Raw genomic sequence first — 25,730 nt, forward strand, 5'->3', positions numbered from 1 at the left:
CTCCTCTCCCCACCCCTCCAAGCTCCGGCTCCCTGGGGCCTGACTTCCGGTTTGCTGGCGTGGCCCCGGCGCCGAGAGCGAGGACCGCGGCAGCCCCCTTCCGGCCGGGTGCTGCTCGCCACCAGCCCCTCTCGGCCGCGTTTCCCTGCCGCGGGGCGGCCCGAGTGGGTGCTGAGGGGGCCGGCGCCAGCGGTCCTGGGCCTCGCGCGCGTGTTGCTGGGTAACGGGCCTGCTCCCGGCGGCGCCTCGGCCCCTCCTGCCCCGGCTTGCCACTCCTTCCCGATCCCCGGGCCCCAGCCCCCTGGTCGGCCCTGGTGCAGCGGAGGCCAAAGCAATGGGAACCCCTCCGCGGTGTACCCGGAGCGGCGGCCTTCGCCGGGGAAGCGGCGGTGTCTTCGAGGAAACCGGAAGCCCGTGGTGACCCCTGGCGACCCGTTTCCGAACGCTGGGGAATCGAAACTCCGCGGCCCTACGTAGCCGGCCTTAGGGGTGAGTGAGTGACCGGCTGTGGCCGGGGGAGGGTCGCGGGCAGTGCCGGGACCAACGGCCGCCGCTGTGGCCGCCCCGGAGACAGGTCCTTTTCTGTGGCTGGGGAGCGGCCCACGCCTGGGCATCCCTTCCCCCTGCCGGCCTCGCACCCTCGCTGTTCCAGGCCCATCTTGGTCCTTCGCTTTACTTCTCCTTATTTTCGTTCTGGACTCTCATTTACGGGGGCATCTTCGGTTTTATTTCATTCATTGAGACTGCTTCTATATCTAAAACGTAAGAGGGACGTACTGCCTGGGGCATCCGAGCAGTGGACTTCACCCCCTCCTCATTGTCGAGGCCAACAGTAAGTATCGTTTCGCCAGTGTCACACCTGTGCGTTGTATGGTCTTCGATCTTGTGCTGAGGTAGGCAGACCCCCGTTCCGACAGGTAGGGAACTCAAGAGACTCGCGAAAACTGCAATACGGATGAAAAAAAGATTGCTCCAGGATGTGTTGTTAGAAATATGCTAAGATGATAAAAGACAGTGACGGACGAGGTTTGGAATTGACCCGTGCCTCTTAAATGTGGAAGGCGCTGTTTTATTTTTGTAATTTTAAATTGGATTGAGCAAGATCCCGTGGCATAATTTAAATTCCAGTTCTCTAAACATGCCGTATCTAGTTTCCCAACCTGTTGTGATCACTCACTACAAGCATGTGTAAATCAGGAGTTGTGCATCCCTCACGGGGTTCTTACAAAGTTTTAATGCGCTCTTGTTTCTAAAATCGGAAGTTGTGTACAAATGTAAAGTTTTAAAGAGACAGTCTAGTGCCATGGGAAATGCACTGGAATAAGTCAGAACATTCACTCAGGATCTGAGTGTTGATTTTCCTATTTATGCATTTGACACTGGGTAAGAGGTTAAATCTCTTCGTTTTCTCTGTCTCTCCAATGGTATTAAGGATTACTCTCCAAGGTACCAAAGCAAGGTTTCTAAAAGTTTTGCTGGCTCTGGAGTCAACTGGTTGATTTTCATTTCTGGCTCCCACACTTTCTACTTTTGTCTTTCTCAGTTGCTCCACCTGTGATAAGAGGAATTTCTTGCCCTCCTCAGAGGTCTTAATGTAGATTTAATGAATCGTTAAAAATAAATGAGTTTCCCTCAAAGGCAAAGCATATTGCCTGGCATACTAGAAACACTTGGTAAATATTACCAACACAGAAGCTGTTATGATTAATAAAATGTTGTGACATTTTTCATAATTCATGAAGTAACAGAGCCAATGTGGTATTTATATTCTGGATTATAGTTGTCATATCACTATTAGAGAATACTCATTGCTAATACTAGTAACATTTAGTGTACTACATAGGTGCTCAATTACATTGAGATGTATTATTTTATGAAAGGAATGAAAAGAAGTAGAATGCTCTTTATACCGATGTTAACCCTGAAAAATTCTTATGATTCCTGGTCACACAAATTCATTTCTGGACCGACGCAGTGAGGGTTATAAAAATGAGAATGAAGTTTTTCATACTATATATCTGGTGCTAAGTACATTTGGGGGCACTAAGTTATAGGACAGTTGAGTGCTGTAGTACATGGATAGAATAGTTAGGCCATTCCTGCATTTAATTATTCATTACAATAGAGAAAGGAGCGTTCGTCTTCTATAAGACTTAATTCTTGCTCCATAGTATCTTGACTAACTTTATGAAGGGATATTCTGGCTTTTCCGAGGTAGAATCATGATGGAAATGCTAAGTGAGATAAGCCAGTCAGAGAAAGACAAATGCCATTGATCTCACTAATATGTGGAATCTAATGAACAAGAAAAACAGAACAGAATGACAAAGTGTAGAGGGTGGGAGGGGAACTGGATAAAGGAAGGTGAAGGGATTAGCTAAAGAATATGTATATACATAGCCCATGGGCACAGACAATACCGTGGTGAGGGCAGCAGGTAAAGGGAGGAGGACATCTGCAGTATTGTTAACAATAATATAAAAAAAAAAAAAAAACTTAGGAAAAAAAGAGGTAATGTAGAATAGAAAAAAGAAAGTAACAAATAGGCCTTTATTTAAACCCTGTCACATACTGTCAGTGATTTTAGGCAAATTTACCTCACCTCTGAGCCTCAGTTTTCTCATCTGTGGTAGTCATTCTAGCCAAGTTTGGTGTGGACTAGTATTACATACCTTTTACTCAGTTCCTGGCAAAAATGTGCATTCCCTTATATCTATCTATAGGTTGCCATTCCATGTTCAGATTAAAATTTTGCCTTCACAATTTAGGAAGGTGGCATCTTAATGATGTAGTTCAACCCTATCATTTTATTGGTGGGAAAATTTACATCTGGGGAAATAAAATAATACTCAGGGCATCAGATTGTATACTAGAATCTAGATTTCTGAATCTTGGGCCAGAGTTCTTTCTACCACTGAGATCTGCCTTGTCCAGATTATTTTGGGGAAAATCAGAATCCACGCTATATTGCCTCTAAGAATGTTGTATTAAGAGCATAAATTTGGCCCTAGCTGGCTTGGCTCAGTGGATAGAGTGTCAGTCTGGGGACTGAAGGGTCCCAGGTTCAATTCCAGTCAAGGGGACTGCCCAGGTTGTGGGCTTGATCCCCAGTAGGGAGCATGCGGGAGGCAGCCGATCAATGATTCTCTCTCATTGATGTTTCTATCTCTCTCTCCCTCTCCCTTCCTCTCTGAAATCAATAAAAATATATTTTTTTTTAAAAAGAAAGCATAAATTTGGCCCTGGCTGGGTAGCTTGGTTGGAATGTTGTCCCCATATGCCAGGGTTGGGGATTTGATCCCTAGTCAGAGATAAAGCAGCAGCCAGCCAATGAGTGCATGCAGTGTTCCTTTCTCTCTCTTTCTCTCTCTCAAAAAAAATAAAATAAAATAAAATAAAATAAAATTCAATAAATGAAAAAATTTTAAAAGGAAATAAATTTGGAAGCTTATTTGGGTTCACATCCCAGTTTTGCCACTGATTAGTTATGTATCTGTAACTAAAGTATTTAATGTTTCTAAGACTTTGTTTATAAATTAGAATAATAGTACTAAATAGAAAAAAATGCATGTGGAAGCACCAGTGCCTGACATACAGTAAGGGAGCAATTAATGGTAGATATTATGATGATGAAATATGAGAATATAATCATATTTATTCTAGAAAAAAGACCAGTCTGTCAGAAGGTATTTCTTTGTTTTCTAGTGTCTCGCACCCAGCTCAACTGAGGGTCCTCTCAGTGTTAACTGTAGTGAAGACTGAAATTTAAGATTTTAAAAAATAATTCTGATTATCAATATTTGAATCTATTTTTTTCTTTATGTCTCTCCCCTAGCCTCAGGAACTACTGTTTCCTATCCACCTGATCTGGCAAATTGTGTCCTTTGTTTCTCCATTATTATTGCAATATGTGATTTTATAAGAAATATATATATTTGGTCATTCAAGGTAACCAAAATAATATTTCTTATATATCACAGCTCTCAAAATTCTTGGAATTGACTGAGGGATAAGAGCTATGAGAGCATCTTTTGTCATAATACAGGAGTGGGCAAAAGTAGCTCTACAGTTGTAATACAAATGAATACTACAGTAATTAAAAATAATACAAGAATAAACTATTTCACATACTCATGAATGTAAACCTACTTTTGCCCACCCCTGTATTTGGTCTCATCCTCAATTCCTGAAATCACATCAGAGCCATAAAAGTGAAATGGGTGTCTTGTTATTTACTGGTATAACAAGCCCTTTCCACCAGGACTGGGTTTATGTTAATGAGATGACTTTTGGACAGCACCTCAGGATGGTGGCTGGTTGCCAGGAGAACCACCCATCTGATTAGAGGGTTGGAACGTATAGTCCCACAGATTTCAGGGTAGTGGAGAGGAGCTGGAGTTTGAATCAAATCAATTATGCCTATTATGTAATGAAACCGCCATAAAAACGCAGGCATAGTGAAACATTCTGCACCTGTGTTTACATCCCAGCTCTCCATTTACTATGTTACTATGGAAAATTAAGTTCCTTCTACATCAGTTTCTTCACCTATAATACTTTTAGAACAGTGACTGACACTAGTAAGCAATCAAATGTCATCTCAAGCAAGGACTGGTAAATACAAACATTTTTTCAAGCATCAATTAATTACTAATCTAAGATACATAAAACACCATTGAGAGTCTTCATTTAGAGTGCTGTATTTGGTATCTTATTTTAAAAGATTGTTTAGGTTCTCTTATGGCCTACAGTCCCTGTTACCCCGTCTTTCCCATGAGATCTTAAGAGGTTTCAGCTACTATTTTTCCTTCCATCGTGTTTTTTCAGGAACATAACTCAGGTGGGTAAGTAATGCTGAATGAATCTAACAAAAGTAGTTGTAAAGAGTGAGTATATTTTAACTAATTAAGTAATTGGCTTCTCTTAGGTTTTAGACTCAGAGTTTGATTTGAATCCTACCTCTATCATTCTTCACTCAATAATCAATATTGAGTATCTTCCACACAATGATGAGTTGGGGACACGATGAGCAAAAAACAGACATAACCTCTGCCGTCATAGAGCTAATGTCCTACTAGATTTAATTTTGAGCAAAATTGCTTTACCCTTCAAATTCCAACCAAATGTAGATGATGCCTACTTCATAGAATTGTATGGAAGAATTTAAATAATATTATAAGAATGTAGTACATGGTACTGGGACATAGTGGACACTCAAATGTTAATTCCTTTGTCTTCTACTTTGAATATATAACAAATATAATCAGTTACTGGTATGGAAAGAATATAGTGGAGTATGCATTAAAATATGTAATAATAAGGTAATGAATTATACTAAAAGAGTTTTTGAAAATTTATAATTTGGGAGGCTATAAACTTGCTATTTATATCTAAGAATGGAAATGTTGATGAGGAAGAAATATATGGGTATAAAGAGTTTAAAACTGTTTATTCTTTGACTGAAAATGGTGTTTCAAACTTCTTATAAAACTTACTAATAGCTGAAATTATGGTTTTATATGATTTATAAATATCAACTATTTTAATATTCTTAAAAACTCTATGAAGTAGTTGCTATTATTTCTTAAGGAAACTGAGGCAGAGAGGTTAAGTAACTTGCCCAAAGCTACATAGACACTAAGTAGTAGAGCTTGGATTCAAACCCTTGGCAGTCTGGTTTCGGAGTCTGTGCTGTTAACCATATACTATACTGCCTCTAAAACAAACAGGAATTTTGAAGCATCCCCTCAATATTCACATTATTCTAAATATTCCTTTTTTTTCTGTTCATTTATTCAGTGAGACATTTATATTGTACATATTTACTGTTTTAAATAGCTGTCATGGATACACTGGTAGAAGATGATATCTGCATTCTAAATCATGAAAAAGCCCATAGAAGAGAAACAGTGACTCCGGTCTCAATATATTCAGATGAGTCTGTTGCTTCACATTTTGCCCTTGTCACTGCATATGAAGACATCAAAAAACGACTCAAGGATTCAGAGAAAGAGAACTCTTTCCTAAAGAAAAGAATAAGATTTTTGGAAGAAAAGGTAATTATTTATTATCTTCATTATGTTTTGTGACCCAAAGAACAATTGAAAATATTAAAGTATTAAATATTTTTCTGTCCTGTCTTCCATGGTTGTACTAAATTTCCAAGGATAACTCACTGCTAACTTCAAAACCCTGAGTATTGTACTGATAGCTAGCACTGTTTTACATACGCTGTGCTGGGGGAATATTTATAGAATAGGATTTAACAATTTGGAGGAATATATGCCAGATATTTTTCTTAACCTCTTTTTCAGATTGCCTTACCTTCATAATTGTATGTTTTTTATTCAGGATTTTAAAATCTGTGCAAAAGTTATAGCCAATAAAGGAAATTAAGTGTCAAAGGAGAAAGCGCCTGGAACAGTGTTCTAATATGCTTAATAATATCTTCACCAGGACTTACATCTTCTTTACCTCACCATTCTCTTTTGCTTTTGAACACACATAACAAGAATACTGCTTTTTAACTGATAAATTTCATCTACTTACCTTTCTCCTGAAGAAACCTGACACTTTTAAATGTTGTAAAATATACAGCAAGGTAGATGATTCAATTATGAATCATCAGTTCTACTTGGCTTTGTGTATTAGGAAATTTTCCTCACCCATTTGTTTTTGAGTTTTAAAGTTTTAGCTTAATTTGTTTCTTCAGATCAGTATATTCATATTTCACAAGCAGCAGCTTCAGTGAAGGGGGAAGGAAATGGGTTCCTTAGCAAACAAGGAAATGAATTATCTGCTTGTGAAAACTCAAGGATGGAGCTTGATAAAGTTAAATTCTTTTGGAGGAATAAGAGAAGAGGAGTCTGTTGTAAAAATTATTCACAATTTCTTTGTATTCATATTAATTTACTTTAATGGTGATGAAATGAATTTGTGACATTCTGGGATAAAGTGAGAAAAAGTAACATTTTGGAGCTTACAGTTGTGTGTGTTTTAAAGTTCAGAATAATATTGTGATTTGGTCTAGTTAACACTGGAAATATTTCTGTACTTTGTGATCAATAATCTATTAATTCCCATTTTGGAGTAATATAGGATTTAATGAACTAATCCATCCTTTCCTTGACACCTTTTGTGATAATGGAAAGTAAATACTATGACTTGGAAAACACCTAAAGACTACAAAAAAATGATGTACTGTGTTTTAGTATGATAGATGAATATGCTATAAAACAGATACTGCAAAGTATAAAATATTTTAATAAGTACAGTCAAACCTCAGATCTCAAACATATCCCATCTTGAACAATTCGTTTCTCAATCCGACAACTCTTTCATGCTGATACCTGTATGATCAGTCACTCATCTCTCAGGTGACAAAGGAGAGAATGTGTGGTTATGAGTCAGTTTACCACTAAACCTTACGTTGTAACATCTCAAGAAATGGTACTGTGAATATTGTTTGTTTTTTTTTGCTCTTATAGCTGCTTATTATGATTAACTTTTCATTTTTAGTGTACATTTCATTTCCTTTTTGTTAAATTTTCATGTCCTTTTCCTTTTTAAAGCATTTATTTATAGTATTTATAAAGCAAATAGTACATTAGACATGTAATGTGTATAATAAAGATTAAAACAAAATAGGGAGTCATTTGGGGGTCTGGAAGAGATTCATTCAATTTACATTATTTCTAACTAGGAGCCCAGTGCATGGTTCGAAATTGTGCGGCGCCGCCCACCCTCAAGTCACCGGTCTGGCCCTGCCTTGCTCTCCAGGCCCTGCGGCCACTGCTGGTCCAGCGCTGCCTCCCTCTTTGCCCCTTGAAGCAGCCGTGGCCGCTGCTGATCAGGCCCTCCCCCAGTGCAGGCACGTGGAGGCCCCTGCCGCCCCACCCCCGATGCTGCGCATGTAACCTCCTCCTGTCTGGTCGACCCGTTATGGCATCCTGGTTAATTAGCATATTTCATATATGGAATCATTTTCCATATATATATATGGAAAATGATTCCTTTTTCAATCAGCCTTCCGGAACAAATTGAGTTTGAGAACTGAGGTTCCACTGTAAAAGCATAAAATAGAATACTTTAAAAAATATTCTGTACTTTTTTGCTTTCTTAATCAGTAAAGGTTAATTGTATGGAAGTGAAATGTTCAGATAATTACAGTCCAGGCTTTATCCCTGTATTACAATGATTAAAGTAAGATGTGATACCATGAGAAGACTAATTGTTTTATGTAGAATACCCTTTTAAACTTTCTCTTATTCTGTATCATTAGCTTACAGGAGCTTTATTAGATGAAGAAACAAGTTCTGTGGGACGAGAACAAGTAAATAAGGCCTATCATGCATATCGAGAGGTTTGCATTGATAGAGATAATTTAAAGAGCAAATTGGATAAAATGGTAAGTTGGTTTCAAAAGAATGATACTATATATTGCAAATGAGTTTTCTCATTCAAGATGTTAAAGTTAGATATACGAAATATTAAATAAAAATTAAAAATAAACATGCTCAAGGCAAAAATAAAAAGTATTAATAGCCTTAGCTGGTTTGGTTCAGTGGATAGAGCGTTGACCTGTGGACTGAAGGGGTCCCAGGTTCAATTCTGGTCAAGGGTTGATCCCCAGTGGGGAGCATGCAGGAGGCAGCCAAACAATGGTTCTCTCTCATCATTGATGTTTCTGTCTCTCCTCCCTTCCTCTCTGAAATCAATAAAATATATATTTTTAAGAAAGTATTAACAGTAATGTTTGCAACTTAATTCTATGCAAAATAAATCTCTCTATATAAAAACCCAAAGTGACCCGAATGCCTGAACGACTGCAACAACCGGTCGTTATGACGCCCACTGCAGCCAGCGAACCTGCCAATCAGGGGGTGGGCCAACCAGCCAACCTCCTGCAGCCCCTCACCCCACCCAGCCCCACCCCAGATTGGCCCCCTCACCCTGATCAGGGGCAGGGTTGGCCAACCAACTGCCTGCAGCCCTTCCCCCTGGCCATCCCTGCCCCTGATGGGCCCCCACCACCCCAACCCCCCCACTCCAATCAGGGGCAGGGCCAGCCGGCCAACCACCCATGGCCCCTCCCCCAGGCTGCTGGCCCCCAATCGGTCCCTCCATCCCATTTGGGGGCAGGGCCAGCTTGCCCACCGCCCCTCCCCATGGCCGGCCCCACCCCCGATCAGCCCCCATCACCCCGATTGGCCTGCAGCCCCTCCCCCCAGCCAGCTCCACCCCTGATTGCCCCCCCTAATCGGGGCAGGCTGACTGGCCAACCTCCCGCCGTCTCTTCACAGGCCCAGCCCCTATCTGCCCCATTGGGGCCAGGCTGGTCGGACCCCACCCGTGCACCAATTCGTGCACTGGGCCTCTAATAGTATATATAATGATGTTAGGATTTAAATACATCTAACACCACTCACTTATTTTGAAAAATCAGGACATGGTAGAATTTGTCAGTATTTTTTTTTTAAGGCCAGTGAATAATATGTCCCAAGTTAGAAAAAGAAAAAAAGAGTGAAAAACTGAGTTCATTTTCCCACCTTGCTTTTAAAAGGCTAGAATCAGTTTTTCAACATCTACCTGAAAATTAATATATAATATCACCTGCAGATTTTATTGAATGTAATTTGTCATTTTCCCTACTTAACTAGAATAAAGACAACTCTGAATCTTTGAAAGTATTGAATGAACAGCTGCAGTCTAAAGAAGTAGAACTCCTCCAGCTAAGAACAGAGGTGGAAACTCAGCAGGGTATGCCACTTACTTGTTATAAATATTTTAACGGGATTAGTACATTTTTTCCGTTCATGTGTTATATCCATGATCACTTTACTTTGTCTGTATGCTACAGCTTTAACTTATTTAATTTTTAGGCTTATATTAATTTATTCTGCTTTCAACTCCTTTAACTTTCCTTAGATATAAATTGCACTATTCCTGGGGGAACGGAGAGGGAAGTTTTTAATTCAGGGCTAGTTTGTGATAAAGTAGATGAAGAAAGGAGTAGAACCCCATCCTTGTCAAAACCTCTTGCCCACTGGTATGTTCTGGCTTTTCTTTCCACTAATCTTTTGTCCACTGTTAGACATACTGTCATGGACTGGTTACAATTACTTTTTTTTTTTAATTTCTGAAGGTTATTAAAATGTGCAGATGAGCAATGAGTTGCTAGGGTGAAAAGTTAGGTCTGTGGGATATGAGTATAGCATGTTTGCATGAACATTCTAATGAAACAAGCTGAAAAGTAGGCCTCTGAGAGACCTTTTGGTAGGAGATTGAGGGTAGTTTAGGGGGACTTTTTCTAGGTAGACTAAGGAACAAAGTCAGGATAAGTCAGTATTCAGTTGTATCAAGGGGTCTACAGTGGAAGGTTTATGAATAAAATTGTTTTGACAATGTTCTCAGTTTAAGGGTCAAACTTTATACTCTGAAAGGACTATGTGGAGTGATTAGCAGAGTGAGCCTCAGTTTACTCACTTTATTTAATTTTTGTCACTGTCTTAACCTTGACTTATATACAGATTATTGATCTGTCTATAATTTTAAGCATATGCTTGCCTAGTATATATCTTGAAGTTGCATACTGACCAATTTGTACTTTAACCTAAACAGAAAATCAGAGATAGGGGTGAACAATACATTCTAAAACAAGGCTTGCTAGATTTCTTATTCTAATTAGCACAGATTTTTAAGGTAATTACTGTTTTTAAAAAACTAACTTTCCATATTTTATATTAGTTTTTCTATTATCTGCATTTTACTAGCATAACTTTTTTGAATTATAAGTAGAAGACAGAAAAAAAATTGTGATGTCCCTCTTTTTTCTAGTGATAAGGAATTTAAATCCACCTTCATCAAACTGGGAGGTGGAAAAGTTGAGTTGTGACCTGAAGATCCATGGCTTGGAGCAAGAACTAGAACTGATGAAGAAAGAATGTAACAATCTCAGAATAGAGCTACAAAAAGCCAAACAAACGGTACTGCAGAGTTAAATTGAGAAATTCAGATTCTGTGTGCATTATATGAATGACTTAACTAGGTTTAAAATCACAGAGTTAACAAATTCTAACTACTTAGAGTTACATTCTCTGAAAAATTCACCTTTATCCTCTCGTTTGTGCTAAAATCTGATATACTGTATACTTTTAGCATAATCCCAGAATTATATAATTTTGTTGTATAAAAACTAACTTTTATAAAGCTTATTATTTATCAATTTATTAAAGCTATTCAAACTCCCTTTCCTTCAACTTCCTTAAGTCATTTATTCTCTGGTTTAAAGAGAACTCGGTTTTAAGTTTCCCTTTTATTTTCCTTAATAACTTAATAAATACAGACACCACAAGAGACAACTTGATTTTTAGAATTTTTAAAAAAGACTTTACAGAGGCCACTCATTTTCAGAAGTCTGATACTTTGGGGCAAGTTTAATTTTCAGCAAATAGCTGAGAATTCACGGATTTGGGGCGGGGGCGGGGGAGAGCAAACCCAAAACACCCTGCTTAGCTGCTTAATTGTGGTTAGCTTAAAGTCATCCAATAAAACACAGCTGCCTGTCTGTCGTCACCAAGAGTCTATTTACTAATACTTTACATTGGGTTCTAACAAGTTTGGATACATGTTTTCCAATGTCATGGCAAATAGTGCTGAAGATAAAAAGAAGAGATGATAGAGAAGCAGGGTGGTGTGAGAGCAGTGCAGCAAATGCAAATTTTAAAAGTTATTACGAGAAATTTAAAAACTTAGTAGTCTGGATTCAGATAGCCTTTATATGCATCATATATACAGTCATGTATTTCAAACTAAGGTACCCAGTTGGATAATTATTTCTCAGCTCAACCATTTTGCCCATCTGAGCATTTCAGCACTATTGAGGAGCTGTGTCACCTACCTGAGGTGCCTCTGGGATGTCACTAACTAAAAGAAGACTACTTCCAACACTTCCTGACAGACAGCCAGGATGTGCCTCTGAATCCCAACTGTCCTTATATAGAGCTCATTACTATAGTGCAGTCTTTATCGAAGGTGACCACTGGTTAAGAATGAGCCAGGAATCAAGAGTAATACAGCATCCTGCCTTGGCCTTGACCAAATGAATTCCTGTGAACTGAACAAAGAACTTGTCTTGGAGCCCCCAACCCTGATAAAGGGGAAACAGTACAAAAATTACAGTCAACTCTTGTTACAGCCAAAATGTTTTCTTTTTCCTATTTTCCATCTCAAGTTCATTTTCCCAGCTTTGAACTTGTGACTATGTTCCACAATTCCTTCAAAGGCTTTTAGCTTCCTTTCCCACAAGCCCTGGTGCCAGTAGCCCTGAGAGACTTCTCAAAAAGATGTACTTGCAACTAAAGATCTGCACCTTGAAGCTCTGAATTATAACTGTCAGAAGCTCAGTGTATTATACATTCTACTTCAAATAATTTGATAGCTTTTATACATAATAGATATTTCCTTATAGAGTAGGAAGCAGTACCATGGAATCAAAAAACTTGGCTCCTAACTGTATGTATGTGAGTTATAGTTCAGTTATTACTCTTTTCCACTAGATGGTGCTAGGGGATAAATTTTCTTTTAGTTTAATTCATCTATCATAAATCACAGAAACAGACTTGAAGATAGAAGAAACTTTATCACTTCTTACTACTGATGAAACTGAATCTGAGAGACTAAGAAACTTTAAGAGTCTAAGGTGAGATGGGGTGAATAATTCTTTTTTTAAAAAAGGTCCCTACCTTCATTGGTATTTATTTGGCAGGGAAAGGTGAGATATAAAGTTAAAAATGCTTACAACTAATATAAGAAAATAAACCAGGAAAAGGAAAAGTGGAAATGCTTAATTCATCAAGGGTTCCAGATTGAAATCTTATCTTGACATTGTGGGATGTGTACTTTTTCAAAGGTGGCGTTGGTTAGTCAGCATGAGAATCAAAAAGCAAGCCAAAGAGAAATATATGTTCACATTAATCTTGCTTATATCTACTATAGCCATATTTATAAATATTTTTAAGATAGTACTTTCTGTGAAACATACAACACCTTCTGAAAAGTGATACAGCATCCTACGTGAACATAATAGTGTTTTTTGGTTTGTGTGCTTAAATATTTAGTGAATTCATTTGATTAGTGTTTGGTATTAATGAGGTCAAGGTTCCAGGGTCAGTTCCACTATTGGCCTTTTAGACCAGTGGTACCTTTCGGACCTCACGGACCACCAGTGGTCCGCGGACCTTCGGTTGGTGATCACTGTTTTACACTTTCTGTAGCCCCCAATATTCCAGCCCTTGTTATCCAGTATAGTTGATACTTTGAGAAAAACAGCCACCATTGCCAAAGAAGTATAGGAAACACTGGATCAGTAAAAGGGAGATGGTGTAGATGTCTAAGGTACCTAATAATAGCCCATTTACAATGTACTATAGTGTACTGTAAGGTCTGAGAAGTCCCATCTAGTACAAGAAGCTGTTTAACTTGAGCAATGTTTCCCAAGCCATGGGCCTGGCCCCTTTATGGGAAACTCCCACATCATATGGCACCAGTTAGGGAACAGACCCATACTGCCTTTTAGAAAACTGGCAAACTAATGACTGGCCAGGAACTGGATTTTTTAATATTAGAGACAATTCATTTGTGCTTAATGCTAGTTTACATTAAATTTTTCTGAATTGTTAGGCAATAGCTGAAAAAATATTTTCCAACCCAAACTGTCATATTTTTAAAAATATATCATTAGCTTTAAAAATGAAGGTTTCCAGCCCTGGCCTGTTGTGGCTCACTCAGTTGATTGGGCATGCGCCAGGAGGTTGCTGGTTCGATTCCCAGTCAAGGGCACAGGCCTGGATTGTTGGCTCCATCCCCAATGGCAACCGATGTTACACTCTCACATCAATATTTCTCTTCCTTCCTCTCTCTCTTAAAAAAAAAAAAAAAGTCAAACTATTCTTTAAAAAATGAAGGTTTCAATTCTACATATATGTTTAAGTACACATTAATTTAAATGTATATTTTTAATCAGCGATACAAAGAAACTAAAAGTGACCTGATCTGATTCCTTTATCTCCTATGGAGAACAGGAAAGAAAAATGTCCAAGGTCATATGCTATGGACCTTTTGTGAGTCTTGGGCCAGTTCTCTTTTTCCCTATCATGCTTCCGAAGATAACACCTTAAAAGTATTTTTAGTTGGTATTTTCTGAATAATCAGAGATCCAAAAATGCTTTAACTCCTATAATAGAAAATATTTTAATATTTTACTCTCCCAAATTCACAGTACTCACAAAGTCCTTAATACAGCTTTTTAATGTTCCACGTTAAAACATATTTAGATTATGTAAATAAAAATACTAAAATTAAATTTTGTTCTCTCAGCTTATACTGGCCACTTCTGCCAAGTGAATTAGTACCCATGATAGTGATTTTTATTACAGATCCTTAAATGAGGATGCACTGAAAACAAGTGTGTTACAGAGTTGTCTTGAACATACCTACTTTTTAATATCTGTTATTTTTTTTCTGTCATATCTATAATCTACACCACTAAAACTTAAAATATATAAAGGATTTTATAGACTTATTTATGTAGAACGAGGAAGTTTAGGCTGATATATTTTTAAAATAACCTGTTAAATTTTGGTACTTTTAAAAAATATCAAAAAGTGAAATACAAATAAAACTTCATTTTCTCGTGGAATTCATTCACATGTACCTTGAATGAGCATTACTTTGTTGTTACCCTTTTTAGAATGTAGACTTTAGATTTCAGAAGTACATTTTGTAAGATTCCAAATTCTTTTACATAAGAGCATTTTTTTAAATTAAAGCATTAATGATTAAATAATTAGAATTGATTTTGAAATATTTTGTATAGGTTTGGAGGTATTTTCATAAAATTGAATATCAAATCCAGTTTATGTTGTAGAGTTATAGACATATTCTACCCATCTGAAAGATGTCTCTGGTATTGAGAATAAATAGAATGTAACAACTTTTAAACTTTTTTAAAACAAATTGACAGGATCCATCTCAGGAAGACGATCTGCAGAGCAGAGATCTCCAGAGACTAAGCATTTCAAGGTATGAACATTATTCAGCATTCAAATATAATACATATTTGACTATTTCCATAGACTACTTGGTATATAGGTACTTAGGTTGTTGTTGTTGTTTTTATACTTAGCCTTAAAAACGGATATTATTTGGGTACTGCATGTAATGTCTGATCACAATATATAAAACACATTTAACTGATGCTTAAATATGCTTGAACTTGAATAGTAGAAAGGTGCATAATGTAATGCCTTAAACAAAATTTTTGAACATTCAATAATATTTTAGTTAGGATATTAGAGAGTTAATTGTGTAGAAGTGTTCCGTAATAAATCCTAATTTATACATAAAGAATTATGCATTTCTTACACAGTAGTATCACTTATCTCAAGGATAAACGTGGACAGCCTTAGTGTTTGGTATAACATAAATTCTAAGAGAATTATCCTCCTGGGATAAGAACAAAAGTAGTCTGTTAGGTGTGCAATAAGCATATGTCTAAAAAAAACAAACAACTATGTACATACTTTAAAAAATACGTTATTGCTAAAAAATGCTAACCATCAGAGGTAAATGTATAGTGTCAATTAAGAAAACTGGGCTTTTACACAATTTTACTTTGTAAGCATGACATCTACCCCTTCTTGAGATGTGGATAAAAAGATTTCATTACGGGGAGAAAGATGGCGGCGGAGGTGAACGGCTGATCTGTTGCCTCGCATGGCAGTTCCGAAAAAAAAACTAAAAGATGGACTGGCAAGCGCGGCGACTCCTGCTCGCGTCTCCCCAGGCCGGGCGGCGGCTCCTCTCAGCCAGCACCGCAGCCAGGGCCATGGGCTCGTGGGCGCCGCGGCAACTGCTGTGGCGGCAGCCACGGACTCGGCGCAGCGGCTCTCGGTGAAGGAAGAGACCATCTTTCTGCGAGACGGGCCCACCCGCGTCACCGACCCGACCGAGCTCCCCACTGAGATCCTCGGGGCCCCGGAGACCGCCAACACCGACTTGGAGGATTCTTAGGACTTCCTGTCTTACACTCGGGTCCTCTGGCCATTTTGGGAGAGGAGAACCGGGAGGGCAGCAGAGTCGAGCAAGGGAACTTCGCGCACAACAATTTCAAGGTTAAACAAAGGAACTTCGCGCGCACAGAGCGTCTGCCACCCAGAACCACAGGAGAGCAGGCTGAATGGTGGATTTACAGCTAAGAGAGAAGAGGAAAGAGCGAACTCTGGAGGAGCTGAGGTGCGGAGGCGCGTGGGTCGGGGGAAGGGAATTGTGGCTTTTGTTCCAAACCTAGGGGAGATTAGCGCCCCAGACGCCTGCGGGGAGAGGCGCGACTCTCGGCCTTCGGATCGGAGAGTGGGAGTGACTTCCTTGCGGAGGCGCGCCCAGCAATCAGTGTTTGCTGCATTGGAGTGCGGAGCGAGGGGGCTTGGAAGCGTGGAGGGCAGAAGGAGCGGACTTGCAACCAGTGCGGTTCGCCACGCCATGGTCTGGTGGCGCCCTGAGGCCCCGCCCCGCCCTGAGACTCGCCCCGCCCTGGGACCCGCCCCGCTTGTTTTGCAGCTCCGCCCCGCACGTCTTGCAGGCACACCTGGGCTCCAAGCAACGGCTTTTGCATGTGGGTGGCCTGCCCTGTGGCAGCTTGACCAGATAAACTGCGGTTCTAGTCGGACTGCTCTAGGGACGCTCAGACAGGAGGAGGAAACTGCAGTTTTTGCCGTAAGTCCTGCTGAGTGGTCTCAGGTAGTAGCTGACCTACACACCATTGGAGACCCAGAAACGAGGGCATCTAGTGGTCGGTATGAGATGACACCAGATTTCAACCACTCACATAAAGGACACATTCTAGAGGCAGACTCAGTGAGCGCCAAAGCCTTGCTGCACCAAGCCCCGGCCCATAAATCTGTCTCCTACACAGCAACTCTTCCTTTATAGTCACAGAGGATCCGCACAGCCAATCGGCCTGGAGGACAATTCCTCCCAGCGACACCAACAACAATCAAGACTTAACTATACAAAGGAAGACCAAGATGGAGGCATAGGGCGGAAGCCTGATTGCTGCCTACCACAACAATTTTGAGTCTACGACGGGAGAGCGGAGCAGACACCATCCAGAACCACCGGAGGGCTGACTGAGCAGACGCTCTACAACTAGAATAAAAGAGAGGGGTACTCGGGATGATGCTGATGCCGGCGACCCAAAGATCACACTTTAAGAACTACGGCTCAGACGACACAGTGGCGGCCTGGAACGTGCTCGGCGCAGTTCCCCCAGCGGTCTCCGGCTGAGGGGAAGGCCCCACTCGCTGCCGAGCACGGACAGACGAGCCCCTGGGAGTCATGGGGTGGGAGACTCCGCGCTTGCTGACCTCCGAGTCCTTCAAGACTCTCAACGCCCCGGAAGCGGCCAGGTGCGCACGCTCGGTGACTGGCCACCGCTGCAGACCCAAGGGCTGACGCAGCCACCCCGGACCAGCCCGCTGCCGCGCACCGGGCACACCGGAGCTTCGCCGAGCCCGCCGCCCAACGAGTTCTGCGGCGGCTGCCCTGGAGCTCTAAGAAAATGGCCGAAGGAATTACTGAGATGGAATTGACCAACAGGAAATGGGATCAAGAAGACGAAACCCCGCTGGGTCCTGGATCCGGGTGAAGCCGCGTGCCCCTGGGTCTGGGTGAGGCTGGGAACTGGGTCAGGGTGAGGCTGGGCCCCGGGTCCGGGTGAGGCCACGTGCCCCTGGGTCCGGGCGAGGCCATGCGCCCCTGGGTCCGGGTGAGGCTAAATCCTGGGTCTGGGCGAGACCGTGCGCCCCTGGGTCCGGGTGAGGCCCCGGGTCTGGGCGAGGCCGTGCGCCCCTGGATCCGGGTGAGCCCTGGGCGAGGCCGCGCGCCCCTGGATCCGGGTGAGCCCTGGGCCCCGGGTCCGGGCGAGGCCGCGGGCCCCTGGAGCCGGGTGAGCCCTGGGCCCCGGGTCCGGGCGAGGCCGCGCGCCCCTGGATCCGGGTGAGCCCTGGGCCCCGGGTCCGGGCGAGGCCGCGGGCCCCTGGAGCCGGGTGAGCCCTGGGCCCCGGGTCCGGGCGAGGCCGCGGGCCCCTGGATCCGGGTGAGCCCTGGGCCCCGGGTCCGGGCGAGGCCGCGGGCCCCTGGATCCGGGTGAGAATGGCCCCGGGTCCAGGTGAGGCCGTGGGCCCCTGGATCCGGGTGAAGCAGTGCCCCTGGGTCCAGCCGAGACCAAACCAGAGGGAGTCGGACCTGCATTACCACCATTTGTCCACCATCCAGAGCTGAGGGGTCAGTGCCGACATGTACTCATAGGGAACCGGTGGACATTGATATTGGGTCTCAAAAGAACTGTTGGTCCAGAAAGAAACTCACTACAGACTGATTTATTTGCCTGTCAGCATAACTATTATTGCTCGTCGCACATTCAATTCTTATAAGTATATCTATAGTGACACATGATTTCGCTCATCTAGGGGAAATGATGAACAACATAGACTGATGAACAAGAACAGAACCAGAAACAAGGAGGCATCGATCGGACTATCGGGCCTCAGAGGGAGGATAGGGGAGGGTGGGGGGAGGGGGGAGAGATCAACCAAAGGTCTTGTGTGCATGCATATGAGCCTAACCAATGCTTAAGTTCAACAGAGGGTTGGGGCATCCAAGGGGAGGGGTGTGGGATGGGAATGGGGGGATGAGGACAAATATGTGACACCTTAATCAATAAAGAAATTAAAAAAAAAAAAAAAAGATTTCATTACACTTAAGATTTAGAAGTATGAAATATTATAGTGGGGTTAATAAGGTTGTGTTGACAGTATGCATATGTGGGTGTTTGATAAATGTATGGTGGTGATATGAAAAATATTACCCCCCTAAAGCCAGTCAGTTACTAGACTGGATAACTAAAAGATGCCTTTGAGCAGCAGCATGTTAGAGTGAAGTAAATTCTTCTTGGACCTGTTTCCTCAAGTAAAATTCGGTAACCTAGTTTGCCAAGTTGGCGTGAGAATGTAAATGAAGTGCCCAACACTCAATTTTTTTTTTTTGTTTTATCTATTGTTTTTAGGGTTCTCATTTTGGATGTTTTAGTGTTGCATCTCAGTGTTTGAGTAGTTTTATAAGTTCTTTATAGAAACCATATATTTTACTAGGATTTTGCTTGCATGGCATTTAAAGCAAAACTTAACTTCAATCCCTGTCGGGTGGGCAAAGGGGGTCAGTGTTGCAGTATAATCTCAAAGATGCCTTGATAAGTGAAGATTAGTTGGAACTCTGCTAAAGATTTGTGGGTGACAACTTTCCTTTTCCAATCTCACTTAAGTAATATTTAAACATTTTATTTAAGTAGATTTATTTAAATAGATAAAATTAAAAATAAATATGTAACACCTTGAAGACTATAGCACTTTAGTGTTAGTTGTAAAGTAACTGCCATTACTTTGTTATCCACAAGAGGGAGAGCTTGTTCTTAGTAATAATTTCAGATATTTATATCTGTAGTTTTCAATCCAGGTGACATTAAGGACAAAAGAAAAAGACTAGATAGATGTTCAACTTTGTGACCTAGCTGTTAGTTTAACATAATTTACTAGTATAAGCAGTCTTCATTAAACTGAAAAGGAAAATCTGTATCAGACATTGCTTTTAATACCTCCATGATAATTCTCTTTTATTGTATACTAGTAGCCCGTTTGCACGAAGATTCGTGCAATAGACCTTCATTCACCTGGCTGCCTGCACCAGTTTTCTGCCGGCACCAGGGACCCAGGCCTTGGCTGTGGCCACCGCCTTCTGCCTTCTTTCAGGGTCGGGGCTTGGCCCCGGGCGGTGGCCTTGGGCTCCGCAGCACCCAACATCCTTGCTAAGGATCGCAGGAGCCGACCCCCAGTGGTTTCCTGTGATCCGTGCAGGCTGCCCACTGGTGCCCAAGGCCGGGAAAGCCTCCGCCCCAGGCTTTCCCGGCCTTGGGCTCACCGCACCCAGCGTCCCTGCTACCGATCACAGGAGCCGACCCCCAGTGGTTTCCTGCGATCGGTGCAGGCTCCCTGCTGGTGCCCAAGGCCCGGAAAGCCTCGGCCCTTGGGACCCCGGGGAACGGCGGGAGGGGCCGGGCCACGCCCCCCCAGGTGGCCGATCGACCCCGGGACCCCCGGGAGGGGCGGGAGGGGCCGGACATGCCCCCCCCCGGGTGGCCGATCGCCCCCCGGGACCCCAGGGAGGGGTGGAAGGGGCGGGAGGGGCCGGCCACGCCCCCCCAGGGTGCCGATCCCCCCAGGCACCCCCGGGAGCGGCTGAATGGGCCCGGATATGCACCCCCCCCGGGGTGCCGATCGCCCCAGGCACCCTGGGGAGCGGCAGCATGGGCCCGGCCACGCCCCCCCGGGGTGCCGATCGCCCCAGGCACCCCCGGGAGCGGCGGCATGGGCCCGGCCACGTCCCCCGGGGTGCCGATCGCCCCAGGCACCCCGGGGAGTGGCGGCATGGGCCCAGCCACGCCCCCCCGGGGTGCCGATGGCCCCAGGCACCCCCGGGAGCAGCCGCATGGGCCCGGCCACTTGGCACCGCCATCTTGAACTTCTCAATGGCGGATATGCCACCCGGAGTCCCGCCCCCAGCCTCCTGCTGGCCCAATCGTGAGCATAGCGGAGGTGCGGTCAATTTGCATGTTTCTCTATTATAAGGTAAGATGCTTAGCTATTTTGAATGTTTATAAATATGTTTGATATTCCAGTATCCAAACACTATCTTGGGTATTTGCTTTTCTTTTCTACAAGTCAGGTACTGATTTACCATCTCATGCCAATAAGGACACACTATTTTTAAGCAGTATGATTCATATTGTGACTGTCTGCATGAATTATTAGCACACATACAGTGTTTATACGTACTATGTAATGAGTAACTCTGGAAAGCACACCAAATGCCCAGGATTGCACCAAGGACCAACAACTCTCTTCACAATGAAGATAGGTTCCTATGTGAAATATTCAATGTAGCACTATCTCAAATGTTTACTGGTGAAGTAGAGGTGATTGACATAATTATTCACACCTGTCAAAAACCTGCAAAAAGCCCTGTGATTTAAATATATATCGATATATATTATTGATTTCAGAGAGGTAAGGAAGCGGGTGAGGGAGAAACATCAATGATGAGAGAGAATCATTGACCAGCTGCCTCCTGCCCACCCCACGCTGGGGGCGAACCCCAACCTGAGCATATGACTTGACCAGGGATCGAACCGTGACCTCCTGGTTCATAGGTCAACGCTCAACCACTGAGCCACACCGGCTGGGCAGCCCTGTGATTTTTAATAGACTACTGGTTAACAAGTGATGTTTACAACAGACTAAAACCTGTAGATTTCTCTCAGGAGCAGTAGAAAGTATTCCACTGCTACTATTGAAAGCATTCTGAGTAGAATGGAATATTTTGAGAAAAATATATATGTAACCTTACATAATTCAAAATAATTGTTTTTTAATATATCTGTTGCTTCTGTGATTAAAATAGGACATGAGATTTAAGTATCAAGAGTAGTATTCCTTGAAATTTGTTTTATAAGGTTTTCATTTAAAGCTAGTCAGAAATTAAAGCATGAAGTGACATGTCTGTCCAATTTGATTTCATTGCTCCTAAAGTTACACTAACCTGTACAAAACAATAATGGTCATTTGAACACTATGGTAACAATTGTTCTTACTCTAATATTCTATGTATTCTAGTACAGCAAAGTAAGAATATATGTTGTAGATTTTGATTTATTTAGTTAATAAAGAACCCAAGAAGGAAAAAATCATGAATATCCAAATAACAATATTTAATTAAAGATGAAACTTATAAAAAATTAGGTTTAAAACAACTAACATAATTTGTCAGATAACTAAGGTAAAAAATACTTTTAATCATAAAAATGAGAGGCATTTGTGAAGTTTTTTTTCTGTTTCATATGATCCTCTCTCCTTAGTTTTTCCCCCCAGTACCAGGAAATCATCTGGCTTTTCATGTCTTATGCTGTCATGTCACATTGGTTTAGTAACAACAGTATGAGACAGCCCAGTCAAACAGAAAAGAATGGAATACATGAAACCCAAATTTTATTTTAATGGGGCTTGGGTATACATTCAGCAATTGATATGAGTATTTCAATTCACAGTGTCAAAACAGAATAACATAAGATAAATACAAATTTAGAACCCATACATGAATATCACTTTAGTTTTGATCAGTTATAAATGAAGAATATATTCCTTACTATTAAATGTTTTAACACAATTGCACTGTAGTCTATGATAAAAATCTCAATTCTGAGACAAGAACTATAGGGAACTGATTGGTTAGAATACTTTTTTTCATATACTCTTTTTAGTATAGTTCTGTTAATTGCTAGAAATTAGGTCAGTGTTATTATTATGAATAAAGTCTTTTCACTTGTTATAATGCCCTAATTAAATATCTTTCAATTATTTAATGAGGAAGTTTTAATTTACATCATCTCAAAACTAATTCAAGCAGAAATGCAGATATGAGCATTTCTATTTTAAAGTTATTCTCTTCTGTTCACAGAGAGAATAACCATTAACTTTTTTAAAAACTCTGTATTTCAGTGATGATGTGCAAAATGTATACTGGGAGCTGAAGAGAGAAATGTCTAATTTACATCTGGTGACTCAAGTACAAGTTGAACTACTAAGAAAACTGAAAACCCCAACTGCGATCAAGAAAGGCAAGTCAATGTTTGCCGGAAACCACTGATTCCAGCCAAAAGCTTGAAGAGCAACTAAGCTATCATATCTTATCAAAATCTCATCAAAGGAGTTTGATAAGCCAAAGTATATATAGTATGTTCACAGCCTACCCAGTCTCTGCTTTGGCTTCGGTCTCATACTGGTCAACTTCACACATAAAGGTGTTGCTGATGTGTTTTTTCTTCAGTACTGTATTCTTTCCCCTTGTGGCTTTTTTTCTCAGCCAAGTGTTGCTTATGTGTATAAGGCTGAGGTGTTAAGTTTGCTCTAGTTGACCTTTTACCACAACTACTTCATATATTTGGAAAAAAAAGACACCAAGACACCCAAAACTATTTTTCATTACAGAGTATACCAAAGACCTAGCTCTTTCAATTGTTTTGAAAAAAGTAACTTTGATTCATTATTTGGTTTTCATGTTTTGCAGTTATTTTTTTCTGTCCATAAAAGATAGGTTATTTAGAAGAGAGGCTAGATGCTTATCCCCTTCAGCCAAACAAAAATTTTCATTGCTTTGCCTTTCATATTTTACCTGTGTTGCTGACTGTAAACTTTTAAGAGTTTTGTGTTAATTAGTAGTGGTTACTTTGCCAAAGCTATTTTTATACCTCAGAGAAAAATCAGTGCATTTATACCTTTTATTACATAATAGTTGTATTTCTGAGACGTGTGATATAAATTTGAATGCCCTAAAATATGACTTTTTATAAAAAATATTATCCAGTTTTAAATTGTTTATACTTCAGATTGTCCCTAGAGTGCAAAAATAAAATAAAATTGTATTTTATCAATAGCTCTCCTCAGGAGTATACACTAGTGGGCGGAAATGTTGCATATTGTGAAGGAAAACTAAATTCAGAATTTGTTTCATTTTCTACAGTTAGTGACTTATGAATCAAAACAAAATAATAAGGTGCTTTGGCAGGCCCTCACTTAATTTATGGTTCATTTTGTCTTTGAGTGTTCTAGTGGCTAGGGTTATATATAAGGGAATATAAGTTGAGGGTAGAAATAAGACTTTTCTTAAAAGGGACTCATACAGTAATTTTGCAGTGAGTTTTCAGTGTGGCTCTTTATTTATATAATAAATATAATTTCCAAATAATAATAAAGGAGAAATGCTCTTTCCTGTTTAGAAATGGTTCATTCTTGTGTCCTGAGTTGGTGATAAATTTTTAGTGCTCCCTAGGACATTTCGTGTAACAGTGGCAGGCTTGAGGCCACCACTCCTCACTACAAAACTCAATGCTCTGAGGAGCAGACAGAGACGAGACTAGATTACCTTTTTCCTGACTACAATATCACTGTCCCAAAAGCTGAACAGTGTTACTTCCAATTCTCCCCCACTCCTGTCTCTCCTCCCAAGTAAAAAGACAGAGCTTATTTTATAATGTGGTTCAATTGCTTTGTCCTAAAACTACATAGAGTCAAACTCAGTTGCAATTGGCATCCTTTTTGGCTTAGGATAAATGATCTTTCTGCCCTGGGAATTGGAAGAGTAACAAAAGCTCATACTACCATTGTGTTGGCTGTGACTAAACAATAGCTTCAGAGCAGTCTGTTTTCTAAGCCATTACATGTTTACTGAAGACATTTTTTGTTGTTTTATTTTCTTGGCCTATATTGTAACAATAGCAGAACTTATATTATATGTATTTCATAAGATACTGGATTATTTTATAGCTGTTACTTAAACTATTAAATTCATAAAAGCCTGAACACATATTATTTAGGTCTCACTAATTCATAATATAATTCTTCCTGAAAAAACTTGCTTTTGGACCATCTATGGAAAAAAAAAAGATTTTAATAAATAAAGGAATATGATATTTAATAATAAATACTGAAACTTAAGGAAAGCCTTCTTATTCTCTACTGAAGTAAAATGTCTGCAAGCCTTCTCTAGCCCCATTAAGAGCCCAGAAGAGAATCTTTACTTGTATTTTAGCTTTATTGGTTTCCCACTTTTTAAAATTTTTAATTCTTCACCTTTAATGGTACAATGATACAGGCGGGATAGGATTACTATGCTTTGTCCATTTTGCAAGTGAGAAAAGTGACAGTGCACTGACTTCTCTAACTTGGAAATGTTCACTTCCAGTTATAAATTCAACCAATTAATGTTAATTTTATGATAAAAAATGCCATGACAACTGACATTTGGCCTATACTTTCTCTTTTAGCCTGCACTCCTGTAGGATTCATGGAAGACCTTGGGAAAGAAAGCACAAAACTGCACTTGACGAATTTCACTGCAACATACAAAAGACACCCCCCTCTCTCACCAAACGGCAAAACTCTTTGTCATACCACATCGTCCCCTTTACCAGATGTAAAGATTTTATCAGAGAAAGCAATTCTCCAATCTTGGACCGATAACGAGAGACCCATTCCTCATGACTGTTCAAACTTTCAGGAACACTACTCGTATGGCAGAAATTCTCTGGAAGACAATTCTTGGGTACTCCCAAGCCCTCCTAAATCAAGTGAAACAGCATTTGGGGAAACTAAAAATAAAACTTTGCCTTTACCCATCCTGCCACCCCCACATAACTTGGATCAACGTAATCAAAACTGCCTTTATAAGAATTAATTCTGAAGAAATCTGTGACTTGGTCATGAGGTTGCTGTACCTCCCGCAAGTATTCTTGAGAAATTATTTAATAAACTGAAAGCAGGTTTTGAATAAACTTTTGCAAAGTTCTTCAATGTACACATTTGCACATACTGTAACGTATTATGTAGTTGATTTTCCAGTATGAGAGCAACCCTCCAGCTTCACATTCTGGCTAAAAATCAGATATATACTACTAATAAATTAATAAACTTGAGGTGTTTCAAAAAGACAGTTCTGTCTTTGATAATGTTTGTACATTTCGGCCTCACATAAAGAATGGAATTGAAAGTTTTTAGATATGGTTTTAC

General features: G+C 40.9%; 1 protein-coding gene across 3 annotated transcripts; it reads left to right on the forward strand.

The window, feature by feature from the left end:
• Nucleotides 1-51: 51 nt before the first annotated feature.
• Nucleotides 52-25,671, forward strand: AZI2 (5-azacytidine induced 2). Of its 3 annotated transcripts, none has more exons than XM_079794908.1 (8): nt 57-489; nt 5,839-6,056; nt 8,282-8,407; nt 9,660-9,759; nt 10,837-10,985; nt 15,023-15,081; nt 22,665-22,783; nt 24,989-25,664. In XM_079794908.1, exons 2-8 carry the CDS (start codon nt 5,844-5,846, stop codon nt 25,396-25,398), a joined length of 1,176 nt encoding a protein of 391 aa, XP_079651034.1. In that variant the 5' UTR covers nt 57-489; nt 5,839-5,843; the 3' UTR covers nt 25,399-25,664. The 3 variants fall into 3 exon arrangements, with proteins under 3 accessions (XP_079651036.1, XP_079651034.1, XP_079651035.1); XM_079794909.1 differs by lacking the exon at nt 57-489 and adding an exon at nt 497-832 and having other exon boundaries at nt 24,989-25,671; XM_079794910.1 differs by lacking the exon at nt 22,665-22,783 and having other exon boundaries at nt 52-489; nt 24,989-25,336.
• Nucleotides 25,672-25,730: the final 59 nt, after the last annotated feature.

The sequence above is a fragment of the Cnephaeus nilssonii genome (assembly GCF_951640355.1).
Source record: "Cnephaeus nilssonii genome assembly, chromosome: 17".
Taxonomy (NCBI): Eukaryota; Metazoa; Chordata; class Mammalia; order Chiroptera; family Vespertilionidae; genus Cnephaeus; species Cnephaeus nilssonii.

Excerpts from the sequence above, each read along its gene's own strand:
- AZI2 (XM_079794908.1), top strand. The coding sequence starts at position 5,844 with ATGGATACACTGGTAGAAGATGATATCTGCATTCTAAATCATGAAAAA. Across the intron at positions 8,408-9,659 it reads AGAGCAAATTGGATAAAATG|AATAAAGACAACTCTGAATC; the intron begins GTAAGTTGGTTT and ends CTACTTAACTAG. Across the intron at positions 15,082-22,664 it reads CAGAGACTAAGCATTTCAAG|TGATGATGTGCAAAATGTAT; the intron begins GTATGAACATTA and ends TCTGTATTTCAG.